Source organism: Aulonocara stuartgranti (assembly GCF_965226115.1).
Source record: "Aulonocara stuartgranti genome assembly, chromosome: 3".
Lineage (NCBI taxonomy): Eukaryota > Metazoa > Chordata > Actinopteri > Cichliformes > Cichlidae > Aulonocara > Aulonocara stuartgranti.
The window spans coordinates 63992586-64014724 of NC_138941.1; the positions used below are offsets into that span (position 1 = coordinate 63992586).

Below are 22139 nucleotides of genomic sequence, written 5' to 3' on the forward strand. Positions count from 1 at the left end.
CGATAGCTGGTGGATTGGCCAGATACTGGCCGATGTGTAAAAATAACTCAGTTGTTTGGTAGTGGTTTCTAGGGCGGAGCTTTCACAGAGGCCAGCAAGTGAATGAGGGAAAGGGAGGGAGAAGGAGAGACCCGAGGCGGCTGCCCCGGTCCGAGTGTCAGGTGAACTAAACTGCAGGTAAGAAGTTATGACCTGCAGTCTATCTGGGTCAAATATAAACCAAGTTTAGGGGGAGTTTATTTTCGTTGTGCTGACTTTTTACCGTCAGTTACAATAACTTATACTGCGTTCTAGCTAGCATGATGGAGTTTCTATACAGCTGGGTGGGTGCTATGATGTTACTGATAGTGAACTTTATTTTATTCACAAGGTTAGTTAGTAGAGTTGCCAATCGTCCCGTATTCAGAGAAAATATTACGCGTTTCGTATTGAGCTGAAAAGGAACACAGTATGTCCCGAACTTCAGCTACAATGGAAAAAGACACAAAGCTGGATTTATTGTGCATCTTTACGCTGCACAGCTGCCTCTTCTTCTCTCATTCTCTCCCCTCCCTCTCCTGTTCCTACTTCAATCATGAAACTGATCAATGATCAGCTGATCGGCTTTTCTCTCTTGTTTGTTTATTGCCCACTTTGCGCCAGAAAGAGGAAACCAGCGGCTGTCGCGTTAAACAACAGCAGCACGTTTGATCAGCTGTTGTTAGAATGTATTTAATATTACTTTCTAGTATCAGCTGATGTTTGTAAAAGCTGCTGGTCATGATATCGGTTTGGTTATCTGGTGAGAGGGAAACATGAAGATGAAACCAGGAGATGTCCTTACTGAATCATCAGAGCTGAGCAGGTGATGGAGAAACAGGTTTACCTTTTAGGTGACATTAATGAGTTGAAGGGAAGTTATGACCTGTTTCTGAGAGACAAATAACACCAGGATCCTTTTATTACATAGCTGACAGCTGGTAACTGTGCAGGGGCGGGTCTAGCAAAGTTTTGCCAGGGGGCCAGTTAGGGCATTAACAGGGAAAGGGGAGCACAAAGAAATACTTGTCTTTCTTATCTTCATTTAAAACGTCTCGCTTTTAATAAATAATTATCTGAATATATATATATATATATATATATATATATATATATATATATATATATATATATATATATTAGGGGTGCAACGATACTCGTATCAATGTTGAACCGTTCGATACAGTGCTTTCGGTTCGGTACGCATATTTATCGAACAATACAAAATTTTTAATTTATTTTATCAACTTTCCTTCTGACGATGCTGTCTGTGTTGAGCGCTCAGTGGATCTGCGCTTGACAGTGCGGCCTAGGCGGAGTAGTCGATCACAGATTCACTGAGCGCAGGGAAAGATAGCCTGTCGTTGCAACTTGGCAAATTGAACCTCCCCCACCCTAATTCAGAGGTGGCGTTTGGAACTATTTTGGTCTTCATGTGACGTATGACCCTGAAGGTAAGCGCGGCATGGACTAAAGTAAAACAGTATGTTGGATGTGCCACGCAATGCTCAATTACATTGGTTGGAACTAGTGTGTTAGCGCAGTTAGCTCGTTAACGCGTTGGCCGTCCAGCCCCACGCACGGGGCGATCCGCGGTAGCTCGTTAACGGAGATTTGCCGTGTTGTGGCTTTAACATCATTTCAATTAGATTAACGCTGACAGCACTACTGGGAACACAACGAATATGACTGCACATTTACGCCGACAGCATCCTAGTGCAAAGACAAGTGGAAGCAGACAAAAATAACAAGCACGCATGCTACAAACTTTACCCGAGTCATTTAGACAGCCGTTAGCACATGATTCTCCTTATGGGGACCTGATATGTTTAATATGCTGCTGAGAATATAGCCCAGGAGAAGCGTATAGTATAGCTTTTATTTTGGAAAGAGCCATTTCTCTGTAATAAACTCTCTTTTCCAAAGATGAGTGATTTCTCAATCAGATATATTTATTTTTTTTATTAATTTGTTGTTTCAGCAACATTAAATTTAAAAACTGTACTTTTGAGTTAAAATATATATTTATAATTTTAATAAATGACAAATTAAAAAGGCATGAACATTTTTTTTTGTATCGAAAAAATATCGAACCGTGACATCAAAGTATCGAACCGAACTGAACCGTGAATTTTGTGTATCATTGCACCTCTAATATATATATATATATATATATATATATACAAAAAACTTGAATTTTACAATGTTTATTTATCGGCCAGAAACAACAGGGGAGTCCAAATTCAGAGGCTGTGTCCACCTGAGGACCCGGCCTTCGCGATCTAAGTGGGCCGGGTCCTCCGACTGCCAGGTAGACCTCGAAATGAGCCACTGTGAAATTGGACAGTCTAGCCTTCAGAATTACGTCACCGTCTGCTCCTTGCTGTCTAAATATAACCGGATGCTGGCGTAAATTTTCGACCATGTAACACTTCTGTTTAATCAGTTTTCTGTTTGACGATTATTCAGCTGTGTGAAAACCCAGGAGGAACCCTCCCGAGGGATCAATAAAGTTTTATCCAATCTAATCTAACAACTTTAATCTCTGCCAAACCGATTTACTCACAAACAAATAAAACACTGACACAGGCCAAACAATAACATTTTTAAGTTAAGTGACTTAAATATCATGTTTAACCTGAGTAGCAAAAGACCGTGGGGGTTTGAAAATGATTTGCCGGGAGTTTGCTGTTCTTGTCGGCTCAGATATTTGAAGTTTACACAGCTACATTGTCGCCTGAAAATATGTTAAAAGTTTATTTTGCGACCCAGAAAGAGTAATAAGAGTAATATTAAAACTAGGTAGCTGCGGTAATAGTAGCCATTGTTGGAAACTGGAATTGGCTGGACCAATCTGGGATATGGTTTTTCAATTTTGTTGTCCAGGTGGAAAATCGGGAGAAATTCGAGAGAATGGTCGCCAATGTTCCCTCTAATTTTTCATGTGTCTTAGCGAACACACAAACTCCCTGAGCGATCCCTTGGACCACTGTGACCAACAGCAGACTTGTGCACTGTGGTCACGCCAGCATCAAATCCGTCGAAGTTACATGGTTTATTAAAATAATCAAATTACAGCATTTACATTTATGTTAGACTACTTTTAATTAACTGCTTTAGCCCACTTACAATAAAAATTAATAAAAAAAATCTTGTTCATGAGCTGTGTAGTATGTTAACACTATTGGAAGTAAAAATAATTTGAACTCCAATTTCGAAAACACAACTTTTTTTTATTATTTTTTTTATAAAGCTCTGATTTGTATTATGACTATAAGTCTGTGGTCTGGGAGAGAGTCCTGTAACTCTCTGTCTGCAAAATACAGTATACAATGACCAATGTTGAGCAATTAATTACATAGTTACTTCTTCAAAAAAGTTACTGAGTTTTGCAAACAGCAAAGTTTTTTGCACCTGTTTACCTAAAAATGCAGCCAAGACATTTTTTAAACAAACATTTCAAAATATTTACAGAACAATCAGCTGTTCTGCATCAAATCTGATGCCACACAAATTATTTGTGCCACTCCAAAAAATAATTTCTGTCCACTATGAGATAAAGGAGAACAACAGCCTGATACCTGCAGGCCTGACAACAGGAGATGTAGCACTCCTGTAACACCTGTAAAATTCAGCAGTCGCCTCATTGTTCTGACACACACAACAAAACTATTGACTACACTACACACTAACTAAACAAGATTTGCGCTAAACGTGTCAAATCACTCACATCTCAAAACACCGCCGTCACTCCTAAAACTTCCTCCCATTTCTTAACAACTAAATGCCATATAATTTTTTGATTTGACATGGTTCATTTTTCGACCAATAGGAAAGGGTGGGGGTTTTTTTGGTTTTGTTTTTGCAAAGGTGGAGAGTGCTTTTGAGCGTTTTCCTTATAAAGCGCCGTTTGTACCGTTTCTTCCCGCAGTAAATATAAACAACCAGGGCCGGACTGGGACAAAAAATTGGCCCGGGCATTTTGACTAGAGACCGGCCCACCAGGTATTACAGGAAAAGCCATAAAGCCTTTGGATGAAAGCAGATGCTGTTGTGACAATGATGTACACTGTCTTGTTGTATATTTAAGATTTCTATACATTTTACATCAGATAATGTAAGATTCAGATAATTATTTAATAAAAGCTAGACATTTTAAATGAGAATAAGAAAGAAATGTATAGAAAAACTTTGGTAGATCCACCCCTGCACAGTTACCAGCTGTCAGCTACGTAAAAAAAGGATCCTGGTGTTATTTGTCAGAAACAGTTCATAACTTCCCTTCAACTCATTCATGTGACCTAAAAGGTAAACCTGTTTCTCCATCACCTGTTCAGCTCTTCATGTTTCCCTCTCACCACATATCCAAACTGATATCATGACCAGCAGCTTTTACAGCTGTGGCTCCAGCAAACATCAGCTGATACTAGAAATTAATATTAAATAAATTCTAACAACAGCTGATCAAGCTTAAATGTGCTGCTGTTGTTTAACGCGACATCCGCTGGTTTCCTCTTTCTGGCACAAAGTGGGCGATAAACAAACATGAGAGAAAAGCCGATCAGCTGATTATTGATCAGTTTCATGATTGAAGTAGGATGTGAGAATGAGAGAAGAAGAGGCAGCTGTGCAGCAAAGACACAGGAAAAACTGCAGCTTCGTGTCGTTTTCCATTCTAGCTGAAGTACGGGACAAACTGTGTTCCTTTTCAGCTCAATACGAAACACGTAATATTTCTCTGATTACGGGACGATTGGCAACTGTACTAACTAGCCTTATGAATGAAATAAAGTTCATTAACATAGCACCCACCCAGCTGTATAGAAATTTCGTCATGCTAGCTAGTACGCAGTATGTGTTACTGTAATTGACAGTAAAAAGTCAGCACAATGAAAATAAACTCCACCTAAACTCGGTTTATATCTGACCCAGATAGACTGCAGGTCATAACTTCTTACCTGAAGTTCAGTTCACCTGACACTCGGACCGGGGCGGCCACCTTGGGTCTCTCCTCCTCCTGCTTCCCCTTTCCCTCATTCACCTGCTGGCCTCTGTGGAAGCTCCGCCATAGCCACCACCAAACAACTGAGTTACTTTTACACATCAGCCAGCATCCAGCTGGCCAATCCACCACCTCTCATTGTTTATACCGTTATAAAAAAAAAATCATCGGCCCATAAAGACGAAAAATCACCATCGGCCCATTGGGCAAATGCCCGGTATGCCCAATGGCCAGTCCAGCTATGTAAACAACGATAGTATTCAGGAAGAAAACCAAACATTGCATATATTTTTTTATCATAACCTTGGTTTTACGTGGCCTATCAACACAATTTAAAAACTGGTATAAAGTCCACACTTTTTCTGTCAGTTGTTCCGTCTGTCCTGCTCACATCTCCAATGGTTGTACACGTTGTCATTAAAACGGTTTCACTCCACATCAGCCACACCGCTTTTCCAGCGAAAACACCGGTGTCAGCACATAAGGACGCTGTCATAGCCTGTCAACGACGTTGATTAGCTGCGTATATACGAATGTAAATCACGTGTTTGACTGGAGTATGGGATAAGGTGGCATCGTTTTAATCTCATACGGGAGCAGCCAGTCACTTACTGACTAACACTGCAAAACAGAATTGTAAAAGTTTTAATTTTAATTTAATTTCAGGATAAAAACGCAGATTTTTTGTGCGCAGAGACCGTGCCAGCAGTGCGCAATTGCGCACACGGGCAGCTTAGAGGGAACATTGATGGTTGCCCCGGGAGATTTTTAGGAGGGGGCACTGAAATTCGGGATTCTCTCTCGGAAAAATCAGAAGGGGCATGTATGAGTTTACATCACTGTCACAACAGCGTTTGTTTTCATTCAAATGCTTTATAGCTTTTCCTATAATACCTGGTGGGCCGATCTCTAGTCAAAATGCCCGGGGCAATTTTTTTGTCCCAGTCCAGCCCTGACACAGACAAATGATAGTCAGGACCTTTTCCCCAACCCAAAGGCATAGAGAAGCAACTTCTGATCCACTGGATCTCAAAGTCTGGAAAGAAAACCTGGTGGAGGGTGGAGGATTCAAGTATACTCCCCCCATAGGTAGTGGGCCACCGTGGTTCAGGTGGTTGGGAAGCTCCTCTGTAACTGGAAAGTTGCTGGTTCAATACCCCAGCTCTCTCTGTCCTGGTCGTTGTGTACTTGGGCAAGACACTTTAACCTGCCGCTTACCAATGTTGGCCAGAGGGGCCGATGGCTTCTGTTAGTCTGCCCCCAGGTTACAACTGTGGTTTTTCTGTACCAGTGTGTGAATGTGAGAGAGTGAGTGCTATATAAATGCAATCCATTATTATAAGTGGATGGACCCATGTACAATAGGATGCAAAAGTTTGGGCAACCTTGTTAATAGTCATCATCATTTTCCTGTATAAATTGTTGGTTGTTACAATAAAAAATGTCAGTTAAATATATCATATAGGAGATATGATATATATATATATATATATATATATACTTTCTGTAAATCCAATAAACTTCATTTCACTTATCACTGTGTGTGTCTCCTATATGATATATTTAACTGAATGTCATTTAACTGACATGACCTTTATTGTAGCAACCAATGATTTATACAGGAAAATAATGACTATTAACAAGGTTGCCCAAACTTTTGCATTTCACTGTAGCTTCTTTGAGGCTGAGGCCAGCTAGCCCCCATGGGCAAAGCCCTGGCTATCAGGTGTGGCTAGAGAAATTGAACTCAGAACCTTGAGTCTTACAGTCCAGGCCACTAAACTAAACCCAGTCATATTTCAAGAACACTGAACAAGAGGTATCCAACATCCATCCAAGCTCTGCACTGAGGTAATACTCATATGATCAAACTTCCTGTATTCAGGGGTTGGTCCCACAGATCAACAAGTGCAATCCCCTACCTTCCCTCTCTTTGTTACCATTCAAATAAACTTCTCCAGTTTGAATGATATCCCAATGTAATTGCTGTAGATGCTGTATTGGTATGGATGAGTGTATCAATGTCTCGATCAGTGTATCAATATCACGTTCACCCCTTGCATATAGTTTACCTATGTTTCATCCAAAATAATTATATAAATATTAGCATTTTCTGTACAATGTTGATCCTTCTATCGGGGACATAGGAACAAAAAACATTGAAACAAAGAGAAAAAAGCAAGCTAATAATATGGTTTAAAAAAAACCAATATTAATTTGGTACCAGTGTATATATAAATTTACCTTTGACTTGGAAACTCACCTTGAACAGTGGCCTCTGCAGTCGGAGTTTCTGTTGTTAGGACACCATTAGACACAGTTAAGAGAACCTAGAATAGAAACACATGAATAAACTAAAAAGTGCTCTGAGTAATTTTAGCAATACCAACATTACTACCATCTCCACAAAACTGCACCACCCCTTAAGCTGTCTTTTTAAACCAGAAGAAAGCTTTAAAGTGAGAAGGCATCAGACATTAGTCCCACCTTTTAGAGAACCTGACGCAAATACATATTTTTCATCATTCATATAGTTTTATTTAAGATTCAGTGCATATCAGATACATTACACAGCCCAAAGGTGTGTCATCTGTCTTGTTAAAGTGCAAACTAGTGGGAGATGCAAGTATGCAAGGCTTCTTTATTATTTATTCTTGTCTGGTCTCAAGAACTAACAGCTATAACAACTCTGTTGCTCATGTCATACATCTCGTATCACAAATCTGGTGATTGCTTCTGGTTTTGACAAACCAGCAGGACAACTATGAATACATAGTTGACAACTATGCCATGGTTACGTGGTTCGGTCAGCTGAAAAAAGGGTGGAGTGCCCACTCTGGGTCAGGGAAGAGTTCCTGCCCCAAGTGGAGAAATTGAAATATCTTGAGGTCTTGTTCACGAATTAGGGGAGAAGGGAGCAGGAGATCGACAGAGTGATTGGTGCTGTGGCTGCAGTGAGGTAGACACTGTACTGGTCTGTCGTGGCCATTGGAGGGCCGGCGCCAGTGCCAGCACCCATTCTGATGGGCGGTCTGTTCCTCTGGCTAAAAGGCTCTCCTTTAACCCTGGTCGGGTTCCTACCAGAGCTTTCCTAGTTTCTCACCCTTCTCTGTACTTATGCTTGCTATGCCCTGCCAGCGACATGCATTACTCCTAACGTGCATATTCTTTTCCCCAGCCAGGAGAACTGTAAGATGTTTGTTATTTTGGGGTTCCTGCTCTAATCCCTTTCACAGCTGGGGTTCCTTTCTGCTGAGAAAGGCCATCGTAGTCTAACCACAAAACACCGACCTATATTCTTTTCATCAATAAATCAAATCTAATTATCTCTCCTTATTGAATTCACATTCAGGGAATCTGTTGACTCTACTAGGTATGTAACACACAATAACTTAAACTTTATTATACTTGGTTGGTTGGTTAATAATGCAAATTTTCATGTCAGTTTTAAATTACTGTACATGCATAACTTGCACAGATTTACATATATCACTAGCCAATACCAGTGTTAGCTGGTGAAATATAGGGTCTACTAAAATAAACTGACTGAAACTGAATAACAATGTGTTATGAAAGCCAGTACTGACTATGTAGATTGTATATCAAGCCTCGTTTGCCACACATGAATGCAATAATACTTTTTTTGATAGTTAGTATACAGTATACAAATTAAACACACATATCTTTGAAATTTAGAAACATTCAGCAGCCATCTTTCATAAATCAGCCAACCTCTACCATTCAGTCAGGCAGATCTGGGTGAGATCTGCCTGTTTCTAATCTGTGATATCAGACCAACCTTATAGCTGTTTCCTTCTTCCGCATGCAGACCTAAACCTGAAATTCAAAAATTACCTTCAGTGTCACTTAGTCCTTCTACTGAAATACACATATTCACATCATATTTTGAAATTACACAAGTGTTGCCAGGTGAGTTCTTGAGGACACCTCAGCTATCTTTCACTCAGGTTTTTCTCAGTGGGTGAATGCCATAGGCATTCAACCTATTGTGTTCCTGTTTCCCTATATTTTTAATCTTCTTATTATTCTAGTTGCTCCGTTCTTTGTCCTTTGACTACTCCCACAGTTCTCAGGCTATTTTCACCATTCAAATTTTAAAAATTCTGCCATTTCTGTTCTTACCTGCTATATCTTTTGGTGTCGTTACTTTGTATTTTTGAAAATATTAAGCTTTTTGTGCTGTTTTTGTGTCCCAATGACATGATTGGGACCAATTCGATCTGACTACTGACAGCATACTTTTATAAAAAGTACTATGATCACTTTCATGTTAACAGTATCTTCATAAACAACTGTGAACCATGGCCTTGTTGCCTTCCTATTCTATTTGCATTTATATTTTTATAGGAACATAAAAACTGAAACATTGGTGACTGAAGCATATATTGAGCTTGAATTACCTGGTATTGCAGTTGCAGTCAAGGGTCGTACTATAACGCCCTGGATAGGATACTGCAGAGGAGAATTAGGCAAAGCAAAAAGTAGCTTGGATAGGATTGAATTAGTCCTGTTGAGGAGATGGAATTGGGAAAAATTACACAAAAGAATTTTGAGTACTCAGTAACACACATACACACACACTTTAAATTATTTTATTACTGAACTGTGAGTCTAACAGTTCCCGGAAAGCTCCCACCCATACATCCATCTTCTACCTGGCTTTGTATTGCTGGAACTCTTTAGCTCGTCGCTGCATTAAATCCTCATACTGGTCTTGTGGGATGTGGTCTTTGAGGATTGTAGAGCCATCAGGACAAGTGCATGGACCAGGTAAACGGTGTTGTGTGGGCAAAGATGACTTATAACTTAGAGAACCTGAAGAGTGCCTGTAATATGGAAGTCCTGAAGAGTCACAATTCAACATCAACATTTAAATGAACTACTACAGTCAAGTATAAAAGAAAGTATATCCTTATTGTAACGTGCGGTGGAGATGAAGCCAGCCATGGAGGTGTGCAGGTGGATAGCGAATGAGCAATAGCTTCTGACTTTCCAAAAAGTACTCATTTATTTACAATATCAAAAATAAAAGTGCTACCTCTACCACACATTACTAAAGAGCACACTAGTCCGCGTACACACGGGAGCATCCATTACAGGAGGGGTGCGAAGAAGAACAAAAAGGGGGTGACACCAGTCACCAGTCGTGAGCCGCCATGTGGTGATACACTGCATTACAATAGCAACTGTTACATTATGTAATGTGATCCTTATGGCAGCCTCAGCATGGCCATCCTTTTCATCATTGGATTCCTTCTCATCAGTCATTTCTTGGTCTAGATTGCATGGATTATATTCCGTGCCACCTTCAGATGCAGACAATTTCTCCTCTAATGCATCTCCACCATCAGTTTCCTGGCCTCTCTCCTCCTCACCAGTGTAGTGATCAAATAAGTAGTAAAGAGCCTCACTTAGGTTATATATCACCTTGTCATGGTGCTGACACCCAGTGACCTGTGAGCAAGGCCTCAAAAAAGCATTGTACACCAAATCTACGAGAAATGTTCAATGATACAATGATACTGCCAACAGAGGAGTCGTTCTCTTGGAAGTGAGGCTCTATTGGGCAAACATTTCCAGAGTAGTTGCTAGGGAACCCATTGTGTGTGTGTGTGTGTGTGTGTGTGTGTGTGTGTGTGTTTGTGTTTGTGTGTGTGTGTGTGTGTGTGTGTGTGTTTACGGCCATCTGAACTCAGTTATTTACACTAATTGTTGTCTCCACCATTCATTTCTAGTGATTGGTCATTATTGACCGGAAACAGTAAGTGTACAAATGTTGAATAAAATGAATTAGAGATCATTCACGAATCTCCCAGAACATTTCTAAACATATATGCAGTTCTCTCTACAATGATCGTGACAAAGACAGTATCAAAAAATACATCCATCCATTTGCTTCCGCTTATCCTTTTCAGGGTGGCAGGGGGCACTGGAACCTATCCCAGCTGTCATAGGGCAAGAGGCGGGGTACACCCTGGACAGGTCGCTGGTCTGTCACAGGGCTAACACAGAGGCACAGACAACTGTTTGCACTTACATTCACTCCCGCATTCACAACTATGGACAATTTAGATTGTTCAGTTAACCTATCCCCACAAACTGCATGTCTTTGGACTGTGGGAGGAAACCATAGGCATTCACCCGGGGAGAACCAACGCAAACACGGGGAGAACAAGCAAACTCCACACAGAAAGACCCCGGCCTGATGGTGGAATTGAACTCAGGACCCTCTTGCTGTGATTGAAACAGCACTAATCACTGTGCCACCGTGCTGCCCCCACTATCAAATAATCAATACATAATTGACGTGCAGACTATCAGGGTTTTACAAATCTTGTGCACTGGTCATTTTCAGCACAGCACTGTTTTAGCTACATCAGTTTATCCTTCTCACTCAGTTGCTTCAGTCTATTTGCCATGAAAAGAAAAATGTGTACCATACATATCATATTTTTATGTCCACACACACACACACACACACACACACACACACACACACACACACACACACACACACACACACACACACACACACACACACACACCAGGATACAGGAATACTTTACCTTTGTTTGTTGTAGGCTAGCGCACTTGTCCCATTACACAAGTTCCCGAAATAGAATGCAAACATAATGATCAGCATGCCGACAACAGCAATCACAAAAGGCTTTGAGCTTGTACAGACAGACATCTGTTGATACACACAAACACACATTATAGTAGATTAATTAACAAAAGGCAAAATCTTTACCATCTAAATAGTTACATTTTGCAAATCAGTCATATAAAACATGTTATGTCTTGACTCACATCTTAGATATGATTGAACATGTATAAAATGAACAAATACTTTCTTTTTTTTTTTTACATTTTTACATTTTTTTTTACAATTATTTCCTTTGCCTCTGTAAAAAGTTCATCCTGCCTTTCATGTCTCTCAGTTGAAGCTCTGTGTGTTATTGCCAAAAAGTAATTTCCAGTACTTGCCAGTAATGTTTAAGCTGTTGTAAATGACTTGTCAACATTTAGATGTCTTTTATTTATTCGGGTGAACAGTCTCATTTACATTAGAAATGTGTTTTTGAAGAGTGAGCTGACCAAGGGGCCAGCAGAAATTGAAGAATAATATAGCAGTAGCATAACGATAGTGGGCAGAAAAGACCCAATTGAATAAAATTTAGACACAATATCATGGAATCAGACATGATATTGTCTGTTCGGCTGGAATGTTGTGGTAAATGCAGACTACAGATACTATGGCAGTGCCAGGATTGTGAGTGATTGCTGAAAATATTGAAATGTATTCACTCACTTTTTATTAATATTTGTAAATATGTGTACAAATGGTTGGGGTTTTTTTGTACTGTTTTTATCAATAAATCTCAGCAACATGTGTTTTGCGGACTTGGAGAAGGCATTCGACCGTGTCCCTCGGGGTGTCCTGTGGGAGGTGTTGCGGGAGTATGGGGTGTCTGGCCCATTGCTACGGGCCATTCGATCCCTATACAACCGTTGCAAGAGCTTGGTTCGCATTGCCGGCAATAAGTCGGACTCGTTCCCGGTGGGTGATGGGCTCCGCCAGGGCTGCCCTTTGTCTCCGGTTCTGTTCATAATTTTTATGGACAGAATTTCTAGGCGCAGCCAAGTGGCGGAGGGCTTTCGCTTTGGTGGCCTCAGAATCTCATCTCTGATTTTTGCAGATGATGTGGTTCTGTTGGTTTCATCGGGTGAGGGCCTCCAGCTCGCACTGGAACGGTTCGCAGCCGAGTGTAAAGCAGCGGGAATGAGGATCAGCACCTCCAAATCTGAGGCAATGGTTCTCAGCCGGAAAAGGGTGGAGTGCCCACTCCGGGTCGGGGATGAGTTCCTGCCCCAAGTGGAGGAGTTCAAGTATCTCGGGGTCTTGTTCGCGAGTGACAGGAGAAGGGAGCCGGAGATCGACAGACGGATTGGGGCTGCAGCTGCAGTAATGCGGACGCTGCACCGGTCCGTCGTGATTGCTCTCCCCCCGCTTCAGGACACCTACACCAGGAGATGCCGGACTAGAGCAGCGCAGATACTGAAGGACCCGTCCCATCCAGGCAACAAACTGTTCCAACTTCTGCAATCTGGTAGAAGGTTCCGCATCTTCCGGGCAAGGACAGAGAGACTCAAGAGGAGCTTCTATCCCCAAGCCATCCGTGCCCTAAACACACACACCCGCCCTCTCACATCATCTATAATTGACTGAGACAGGACTCTCTTCCAGACACTCTAAACCAAGGCACAATGTACATTTCAATTCCTTTAATTTTAAATATGTTTATATTGTCTATCCTGTAAAACAGTCAGATGTCTATTCATATTAATGTACAGAATTCACCTGCTTGCTGCTACTACTGCACATTCACCCAGTGTATATACTACAAACACCCAGCACGCCCCTGTGGGCGGTTTATCCTTCAAGCTCGGGTCCTCTACCAGAGGCCTGGGAGCTTGAGGGTCCTGCGCAGTATCTTAGCTGTTCCCAGGACTGCGCTCTTCTGGACAGAGATCTCCGATGTTATTCCCGGGATCTGCTGGAGCCACTCGCCTAGCTTGGGAGTCACCGCACCTAGTGCTCCGATTACCACGGGGACCACCGTTACCTTCACCCTCCACATCCTCTCGAGCTCTTCTCTGAGCCCTTGGTATTTCTCCAGCTTCTCGTGTTCCTTCTTCCTGATATTGCTGTCATTCGGAACCGCTACATCGATCACTACGGCCGTCTTCTTCTGTTTGTCTACCACCACTATGTCCGGTTGGTTAGCCACCACCATTTTGTCCGTCTGTATCTGGAAGTCCCACAGGATCTTAGCTCGGTCATTCTCCACCACCCTTGGGGGCATCTCCCATTTTGACCTCGGGACTTCCAGGTTATACTCGGCACAGATGTTCCTGTACACTATGCCGGCCACTTGGTTATGGCGTTCCATGTATGCCTTGCCTTATATATATATATATTAGGGGTGCAACGATATTCGTATCGATATTGAACCGTTCGATACAGTGCTTTCGGTTCGGTACGCATATGTATCGAACAATACAACATTTGTAATTTATTTTATCAACTTTCCTTCTGACGATGCTGTCTGTGTTGAGCGCTCAGTGAATCTGCGTTCGACTACTCCGCCTAGGCTGCACTGTCGAGCGCAGATCCACTGAGCGCTCAACACAGACAGCATCGTCAGAAGGAAGAGCGCAGGGCAAGCTAGCAAGACAGAAGTTAAGCTCTCCTTGCAACATGGACCTCCCCCACTCTCATTCAGATCTGGCGTTTGGAATTATTTTGGTTTTCATGTGACGTATGACCCTGAAGGTAAGCGAGTCATGGACTAAAGTAAAACAGTATGTTGGATGTGCCATGCAATGCTCAATTACATGGGTGGGAACTAGTGTGTTAGCGCAGTTAGCTCGTTAACGTGTTGGCCGTGTTGTGGCGTTAAGGTCATTTCAACGAGATTAACCTGAAAGCACTAGTGGGAACACAACAAATATGACTGCACATTTACGCCGACATCATCCTAGTGCAAAGACAAAAACAACAAGCATGCTACTAACTTTAGCCGAGTCATTTAGACAGCTGTTAGCACATGATTCTCCTTATGCTGCTGAGAATATAGCCCAGAAGAAGCGGATAGTATAGCTTTTATTTTGGAAAGAGACATTTCTCTGTAATAAACTCTCTTTTCCAAAGATGAGTGATTCCTCAATCAGATACAGGGCTCGCAATATCGCTAGCCCGACGTCCTGGGGCTAGCGATTTTTTTCAGACGGGCTACCCTGCCCGTCGGGCTATTGTAGGAAGGAAAAATATATGTCAATGCTTTTGCATTCTTTCAGAAATGTAGCTGGGTAATTATGTCATTGGCATCGGTGAGCCACTGTCAATATGTGACATATTGAAATCGCGTTTGAATTTGCGCTTGTTTTTTTGCTTTCACTTTATAATCGTGCAACTGTGTATAGAGAGCGACAGCACTGATCTGTGAGTGATGATAATTTGTGCACCAATTCCTCTGACATCGTCTTATTAATCGTTAGCTTACTATGCAAACATGACAAGTGAAATCTCCGCAGCAAGCTTAAACATGTGAGAGGTTGATCGCGCAGAGAATCGCTGAGCTTATGTGAGTCGGTGTGTAAAAGCAGCAGGATATATATTTTAGTTCTGCTGAGCCAAATAAGAGAGGTCAGGGTGAAGAAGTGACAGCCAAAGAAAAGCTTACCACAAAACGGAGAAGTTATGACAAATGAGACTATAAGGCAAAAAGAAAGTGCAGCTTTATGGTTTCATGGACAAAATAATTTCTGTGGCTGCAATATGACGAGCTAAATAACCAGGGCTGCACATAAGTGGTCCGCAGGTGCGCATTAGCTGTCAAAATAAAAAACGCGCACAAGGGTTAGGGTTAAATTTAAAAACTGTACTTTTGAGTTAAAATATATATTTATAATTTTAATAAATGACAAATTAAAAAGGCATGAACATTTTTTTTGTATCGAAAAAACATTGAACCGTGACACCAAAGTATCGAACCGAACCGAACCGTGAATTTTGTGTATCGTTGCACCCCTAATATATATATATATATATATATATATATATATATATATATATATATATATATATATATATATATAATGTTCTTCCTCTACACCCCCCCCCCCCCCCCCCCAATTTTTGCACATGTCGAGGAGCGTGTCAGGCTACATTTCACTGTGTGTTATACTTGTATAACTATGCATGTGACAAATAAAGAACCTTGAACCTTGAACCTTGAAGAGGGAGCTGAGTGTAAAAGCGAAGCTCTCAATTTACCGGTCGATCTACGTCCCTACCCTCACCTATGGCCACGAGCTGTGGGTAGTGACCGAAAGAACGAGATCGCGGATACAAGCGGCAGAAATGAGCTTCCTCCGAAGGGTGGCTGGCCTCTCCCTTAGAGATAGGGTGAGAAGTTCGGCCATCCGGGAGGGGCTCAGAGTAGAGCAGCTGCTGCTCCACATCGAAAGGAGCCAGCTGAGGTGGTTTGGGCATCTGACAAGGATGCCCCCTGAGCGCCTCCTGGGTGAGGTGTTCCAGGCATGTCCCACCGGGAGGAGGCCCCGGGGCAGACCCAGGACACGCTGGAGAGATTACATCTCTCGGCTGGCCTGGGAACGCCTTGGTATTCCCCCGGACAAGCTGGAGGAGGTGGCTGGGGAGAGGGAGGTCTGGGCCTCTTTGCTTAGGCTGCTGCCCCCGCGACCCAGCCCCGGACAAAGCGGATGAAGATGGATGGATGGATGGATGGATCATGGAATCATAAAGATACTTGCGACACAAGTTATTTCTTTATTTTATATGTAAGCCTTTTGTAAAGTCTATTATCTACAATCGGTTTACCAATATAAACAGATATATTACACATGAAAAAAAACCCCAGAAACACTGGAAAACACATTTTGACAGTTTATTGCCTGTATCTTTCAATACTATAAGTCCTTTTGGCTGCCAAGGGGCTCATGGGATTGGAAGAGATTAGTCCAATATTGTGTCCAATTCATTTTTGCTTTGTCTGTTTGAAAATAAATAACTGCAATAATTTGAACTAAAAGAATGTTGTTTTTATCATTGCAAACTAGGTCTGCACAAGTAGGATCAAAATGATTATTTTGGAAAAATGTTGAGATCAGAATACTTAATTTACCATTGATTTTAGTAACATTAATGTTTTTTTATTATTATTTAACTGTTATGTAAACATAATACTGCTTTCACATCTTAATATTGCTACAAACATTGCTTAAAAACAGATAAACTTTTAAACAATAGAACAGTAGAGCTTAAAAACTTGTTTAAAGCATTTGTGAGTATGAGTATTCACAGCAGTGTCATCAATGTATCATTTATTTTGCATGAGTCACCTTGGCACAGGTAGTCTCACTGCAAGTTAGGTATGTGCCAGTCTTACCAAGTTTTACACGACGCTCAACCCAGACCTGTTTAAGAGTTCTTAATTTTATTATGCTTTTTACGAGGGAAACTGGTTGGTTTTTCAACCTCTTATATGTGGTTAGAGGACACACGCGTGCACACACACACACACACACACACACACACACACACACACACACACACACACACACACCTGTAAGGCAGTTTTAAATAGGAGATTACAATGTAATCCTATATCTTCAGTGACTGAAAAAACAAGTATTTGCTAAAGAGGTGTACCTTTTTTTGTTCTTGTTAATACGTTTCTGTATGCACTCATAAGAAAACATATGGAGACCCACAGGCTTTAACCCTCTGACATCTTTTTAAAAATACTCTAAGAAATATATAAAATACTCCAAGTCTCCACAGATGAGGGAAACAATAATGATCAAAATAATTTACACACAACAAAAACTATTTACAGTTTTACTTTTTTCTGTGCTCAGAAAAAAACATGTGTGCCTTGACCCAAAACATTTAAAACACACCATGATATTAAGGTAAAAAAAAAAGAAGACTTTCATTGGCTGCATATTTAAAGACAGAGTGCAGTTACCTGGAGTAAGATTATTCATATGACATAACGATCCAGAAATTTAGTTTTAAGCTGAAACCTCAAGGGAGAGCCACTATCTCTTGCTTGCCTCAGTGATACAACGTTTTATGTGTAGAGTTGGTCAATCAGCATTTTCTGAAGCTTGTTTTGACCATGTTTACCTGCCTAAAAGCCTGAACACATGGGTTAAATAGCTGTCCAGCAGGTGTACCTAATAAAATATATAAATATAAAAGTATGGGCTTCTTTCCCTTTTTGTGGTAAAGGACTATTTACTTCAAAGACAAACTAACCAGTTTTCATTGTAGCCAACAGCTTTTTTTGAGTCAGGCGTCAGTTGTTCCCCTGACAGTGTGACAGTAAAGCTAGTTTGACTAGATGGCTATGTGAAATTTACAGGTCTTGTGGTGCAACAGTAAACACGAAAGACTGGAATACTCAGCATGCACACTCAGAAATTAAAGTACAGAAATGTACCTATAGGGATACAATGTCTTGTCACTGGGGTGGTACCCTCTAAGGTACCGTTCTGTACCCTAAACTGTGGGTACTGATTTGTACCCTTGTAATTTGTACCTTTTACACGTCAAACCTGTACTTTAAAGGGCAAAGTTGTACCCTTAGTATAAAGTACAAAAAAGAACCCTTAAAAGGAGTACAAAAATGTCTTTCTAAAGGTTCAGTCTCTACACACAGATTTCCTATATTTTTCCTCTCAAGATTTGAAAAATTGAAGATAAAGTCAAAAATACTTGTCACATTTATTACCTTCTTAAATACATTGCTTAAACAAAACTAATGAAAACCTACAGCGCCAGAATCAGAAAGTATCGGAAAATTTTAAATTACATAACTTATTTATGTAATTTCAAAGATATTGGGTTTTTATTCTTGTAGTATGACAAAAGTATAGAAAATAGCTCATTTCCTACCTCTTCTCCCTGCTGTTTATGGAGCCACAATAAGAAAAAGTGATGAGCGAGTGACGAAAAGCCGTTCTTGAAAAACTTGAACAACTTGAATATAATTGTTGAAAAGTTTGCACACTATGAAAGGTGCGGTGTTCTTCTTTTCAGGTAACTGGTGTCACAGAGGACAATATAGTGTTACGATGAGGTACGATAAGGAGGCGGAACCACTGAGCAAGGTTAAAAACAGCAGAAAAAAAGCTCAACCAACTGTTCTGATACATCCACACAGCTCCATGCTTTACCGACAGAAAAAACCCAAACAACAAAACCAAAGTCTGAATAATATGTCATTTACCTTTTCTTGTATTTTTAGATAATTTGTGGATTTTGGTCCTTGTGTAGCAGTATGTAGTATGTGCATGCACCAAGAATAGCAGTACAAATAAGCAGATATTTCTCTCTCAAAACATTTAGGTAGATAAAGGTAGTTTCCAGCATAACCAGTTTTCATTGTAGCCAACAGCTTTTTTTGAGTCAGGCGTCAGTTGTTCCCCTGACAGTGTGACAGTGAAGCTAGTTTGACTAGATGGCTATGTGAAATTTACAGGTCTTGTGGTGCAACAGTAAACACGAAAGACTGGAATGCTCAGCATATAGGTAATGTCAATATTGTTTGTGTAAGAAAAAGGAGAAGCTGTCATGGTCCTGGGTCGTTGACCCAGGGTTTTGTGTTTATTCTGATTTGTATTAGTTTGGGGTTGAACCTGAAGTTGATGTATATTCAGCCCTACCTGTGTCTGTCCTTGGTGCTCTGTTCATGTCTCCGTGTTGTGTTGCAAATCAGTCTGTGTTTCCTGCTTTACTTTGAAGGCTCGTGTTATAGATTTCCTGTTTTGTTCTGAAAGTCTGTTTCTGTTGTCATTGTGTTCAGCTTGTCTCCTCCAGTCCTCATGTGTATTACGTTCAGCTGTTCTTCCCTGCTGTGTGTGATTACCTGATTACCTTGTGTGTATATTTAGTGGGTGTCGGTCTGTGTTCGTTGTCGGCTCGTCTGTGTTTCTTGGTATCCTGTTCCTTAGTCTGCGTCTCTCTGCTCCGCTCTCCGTTTTGTAGATTTCAGGTTTGCTCTTTAGTTTCTCCCAGTTTAGGTTTGTCATTACTCATGCTTCATTGCCTGTTTTTGCCACTGCCACCGTGTAAATAAACTTCACTCGTATCATCAGTTTGCTGCATTTTGGGTCCTCCTTTTCCTCCACTCCACACGGCTCACTCCGCCAGCCGTGACAGTAGCAAAAATATGTGTGTGGGTCTGTATGTGTGTGTGTCTTCCTATACAATAGCAAGACAATAGAGTAACACTCCTGCATTTATTCATAGGTTTCTCAAAGAGGAAGCACAAGAAGGAAACTTGGGTCATGGTCCTGGGTTGGTGACCCAGCGCTTTTAGTTTGTTATCATTTTCTAGATGATGATTGTTTAAGTTCTGTGTTATATTCGGTCTGCCTCTGAGTCTGCGTCTGTATCTGTCTGTCTATGGTGTCACCCCATCTGTTTGTGAAGCTGTCTGTTTAGTTCAATGTCTTGTCTGGTTCCATGTGTCTGAGTTTCCTGTTTTATTGTGAAGGTCCGTGTCGTATGTGAGTGTGATCAGTTTACGTTTCCCCTGTCCCGTCAGCCCATATTCCTCCCAGCTGTGTTGCCCTCCTGTCTCTCATCCCCTGATTACTGGTGTGTGTATTTAAGCCCTGTGTGTTCTCCTGCCTGTTGCCGGTTCGTCTGTATTACTCAGTGTCAGTCTGTGTATCCACCGTGTCTTCTCCCTGTTGTTCATCGTCATCCCCCTCTGCTCGTTTTCATTCAGGTTTGTGCTCTGTAGTTTAGTTGTTTCCCAGTTTAGTTTAGTTCGAGCCCCGTTTGCTGTTTGTCCACATTCTTTTTGTGTTCAATAAATCACCTTCACTTCTCCACGACTGCCTGCGATTGGATCCTCATTTATTCCACACGGCTCGCCTCGGCAGCCGTGAAGGTACGAACCAGCCACTATGGACCCAGCAGCAGTCAACCCGCCCGAGGAGCTCCGGGAGGACATTATTTACTCGGTAGACAAATTAATTAACTTATGGCTCGAGCATGAGGGGAGAGAATTCCGCCAAGGCATAGCTGTTCGGCTACAGCGCTTAGTTTCTGGTCTCCCCTATTTGCTCAGCTGACTTCACCCGCTCACACAGAATTTCGTTCTGAACGAGCTTCATCTTCTCCCCCCTGCTACCACCCACCCTGCAACTCATGCTTCACTCCCTGACCCGACGGAGAGTGTCCTGTCCGGCCCGTCGGTCCAGCCTTCAAATGGGAAACGGCACTTACGCCGTCGACGCCCCTCACCACAGTCGGACCCCAGGATATCAGAGCGGCCGACTGTGGTGAGTAAAAAGGATAACAGCTCCAATCTGAACTTTGAGACTTTTTCTTCTGGGGTTGTTCGGGGTGTGTCAGTGGGAGCTAATTCGCAAAGCTTACCTACCTTCATGATAACCGATCTCTCCCAGGTTGGCATTTTTAAGACTTCAGTGAAAGCAAAGGGCTGTTGTTCTTCTGAACCTGTTAAACCCATGTCAGCTAACCCAGAGTCTGCTAAAACTGTGGCATATATCCCAGAGGCAATTAACACCAGCTCTGATAATACCAGGACTGTTTATTCTTTTGAACTGCAACCGGAAGCTCAGTTAGCCGCCTGGCCTCAAGCTCAGTTAGCCGCCCGGCCTCAAGCTCAGTCTCCAATTCCACCACCGTCGTCATCCCAACCATTGTTTCAGTCACCCTCGGTTCAGCCTCCTGTTCAGCAGCCACTAGCCCTGCACCCTGTGTCACTTGCTACTCTGGTACAACAAGCTCAGTCAAATCAATCTAAAAGGAACTGTGTTTCATCCGTTTGTTCTAAGCAGAGCGTCAAACCTAATGATAATGTAATCATTCCTAAAAAGCTGGCCAGTTCAGAGACTGTGACGCGCTCCAGGGCCTCCCCAGGGGCTGAGTTTCAGCCCTCAGCCCACTCTGGACCCCTGGAGGCTAGGAACCCAGCTGAGGACTGCACCCGGCTGTCACCAGAGTCTGTGGTCTGTGGTGGCCAGTGCGATCCTATATGCTGTTGCATGCTGGGGGAGCAGGCTGAGGGTCGCAGATGCCAACAGACTTAATAAACTGATCCTTAAGGCCAGCAATGTTGTGGGGATGGAGCTGGACTCCCTCAAGGTGGTGTCGGAGAGGCGGATGCTGTCCAAGATAAAGACAATGTTGGATAACACCTCCCACCCACTCCATGACATGCTGGTCAGTCACAGGAGCTCGTTCAGTGAGAGACTGAGATTACCGAAAAGCACCACTGAACGACACAGGAAATCATTCCTGCCTGTGGCCATCTCCCTGTACAACGCATCCACTTAACACACTGTTTGCTGCTACAACTACACATGTTTCTTTTCCAAATATTTATTTATAAGTGACGTATGTATGTATATATATGTATATATTGTACTATTCTTAGTTAGCGTATTGTCTGTCTTGTCTTAATGTTGGTTTAAAATGGAGCACTGTAACAAAAAATAATTTCCCCCAGGGATCAATAAAGTATTC

The 22139-nt window shown here is 41.8% G+C and overlaps 1 protein-coding gene across 2 annotated transcripts in view; it reads right to left on the minus strand.

Moving 5' to 3' along the window:
* The window catches only part of LOC309693853 (beta-1,4 N-acetylgalactosaminyltransferase 2-like), a 34553-nt gene extending 15584 nt beyond the window's left edge, over window positions 1-18969 (minus strand). Inside the window, exons 1-6 of one of the 2 annotated variants that reach the window (XM_082513435.1) lie at window positions 18865-18969; window positions 11608-11732; window positions 9697-9867; window positions 9442-9548; window positions 8820-8857; window positions 7284-7350 (exon numbers count right to left, since the gene is read on the minus strand). In XM_082513435.1, coding sequence (XP_082369561.1) covers window positions 7284-7350; window positions 8820-8857; window positions 9442-9548; window positions 9697-9867; window positions 11608-11732; window positions 18865-18930 — 574 coding nt within the window. In that variant the 5' untranslated portion in view covers window positions 18931-18969. Of the gene's footprint in view, window positions 1-7283; window positions 7351-8819; window positions 8858-9441; window positions 9549-9696; window positions 9868-11607; window positions 11733-18530; window positions 18677-18864 lie in introns of those variants that run through there. The other variant, XM_082513436.1, reaches the window with a different exon arrangement.
* Between the last annotated feature and the right edge of the window lie 3170 nt (window positions 18970-22139).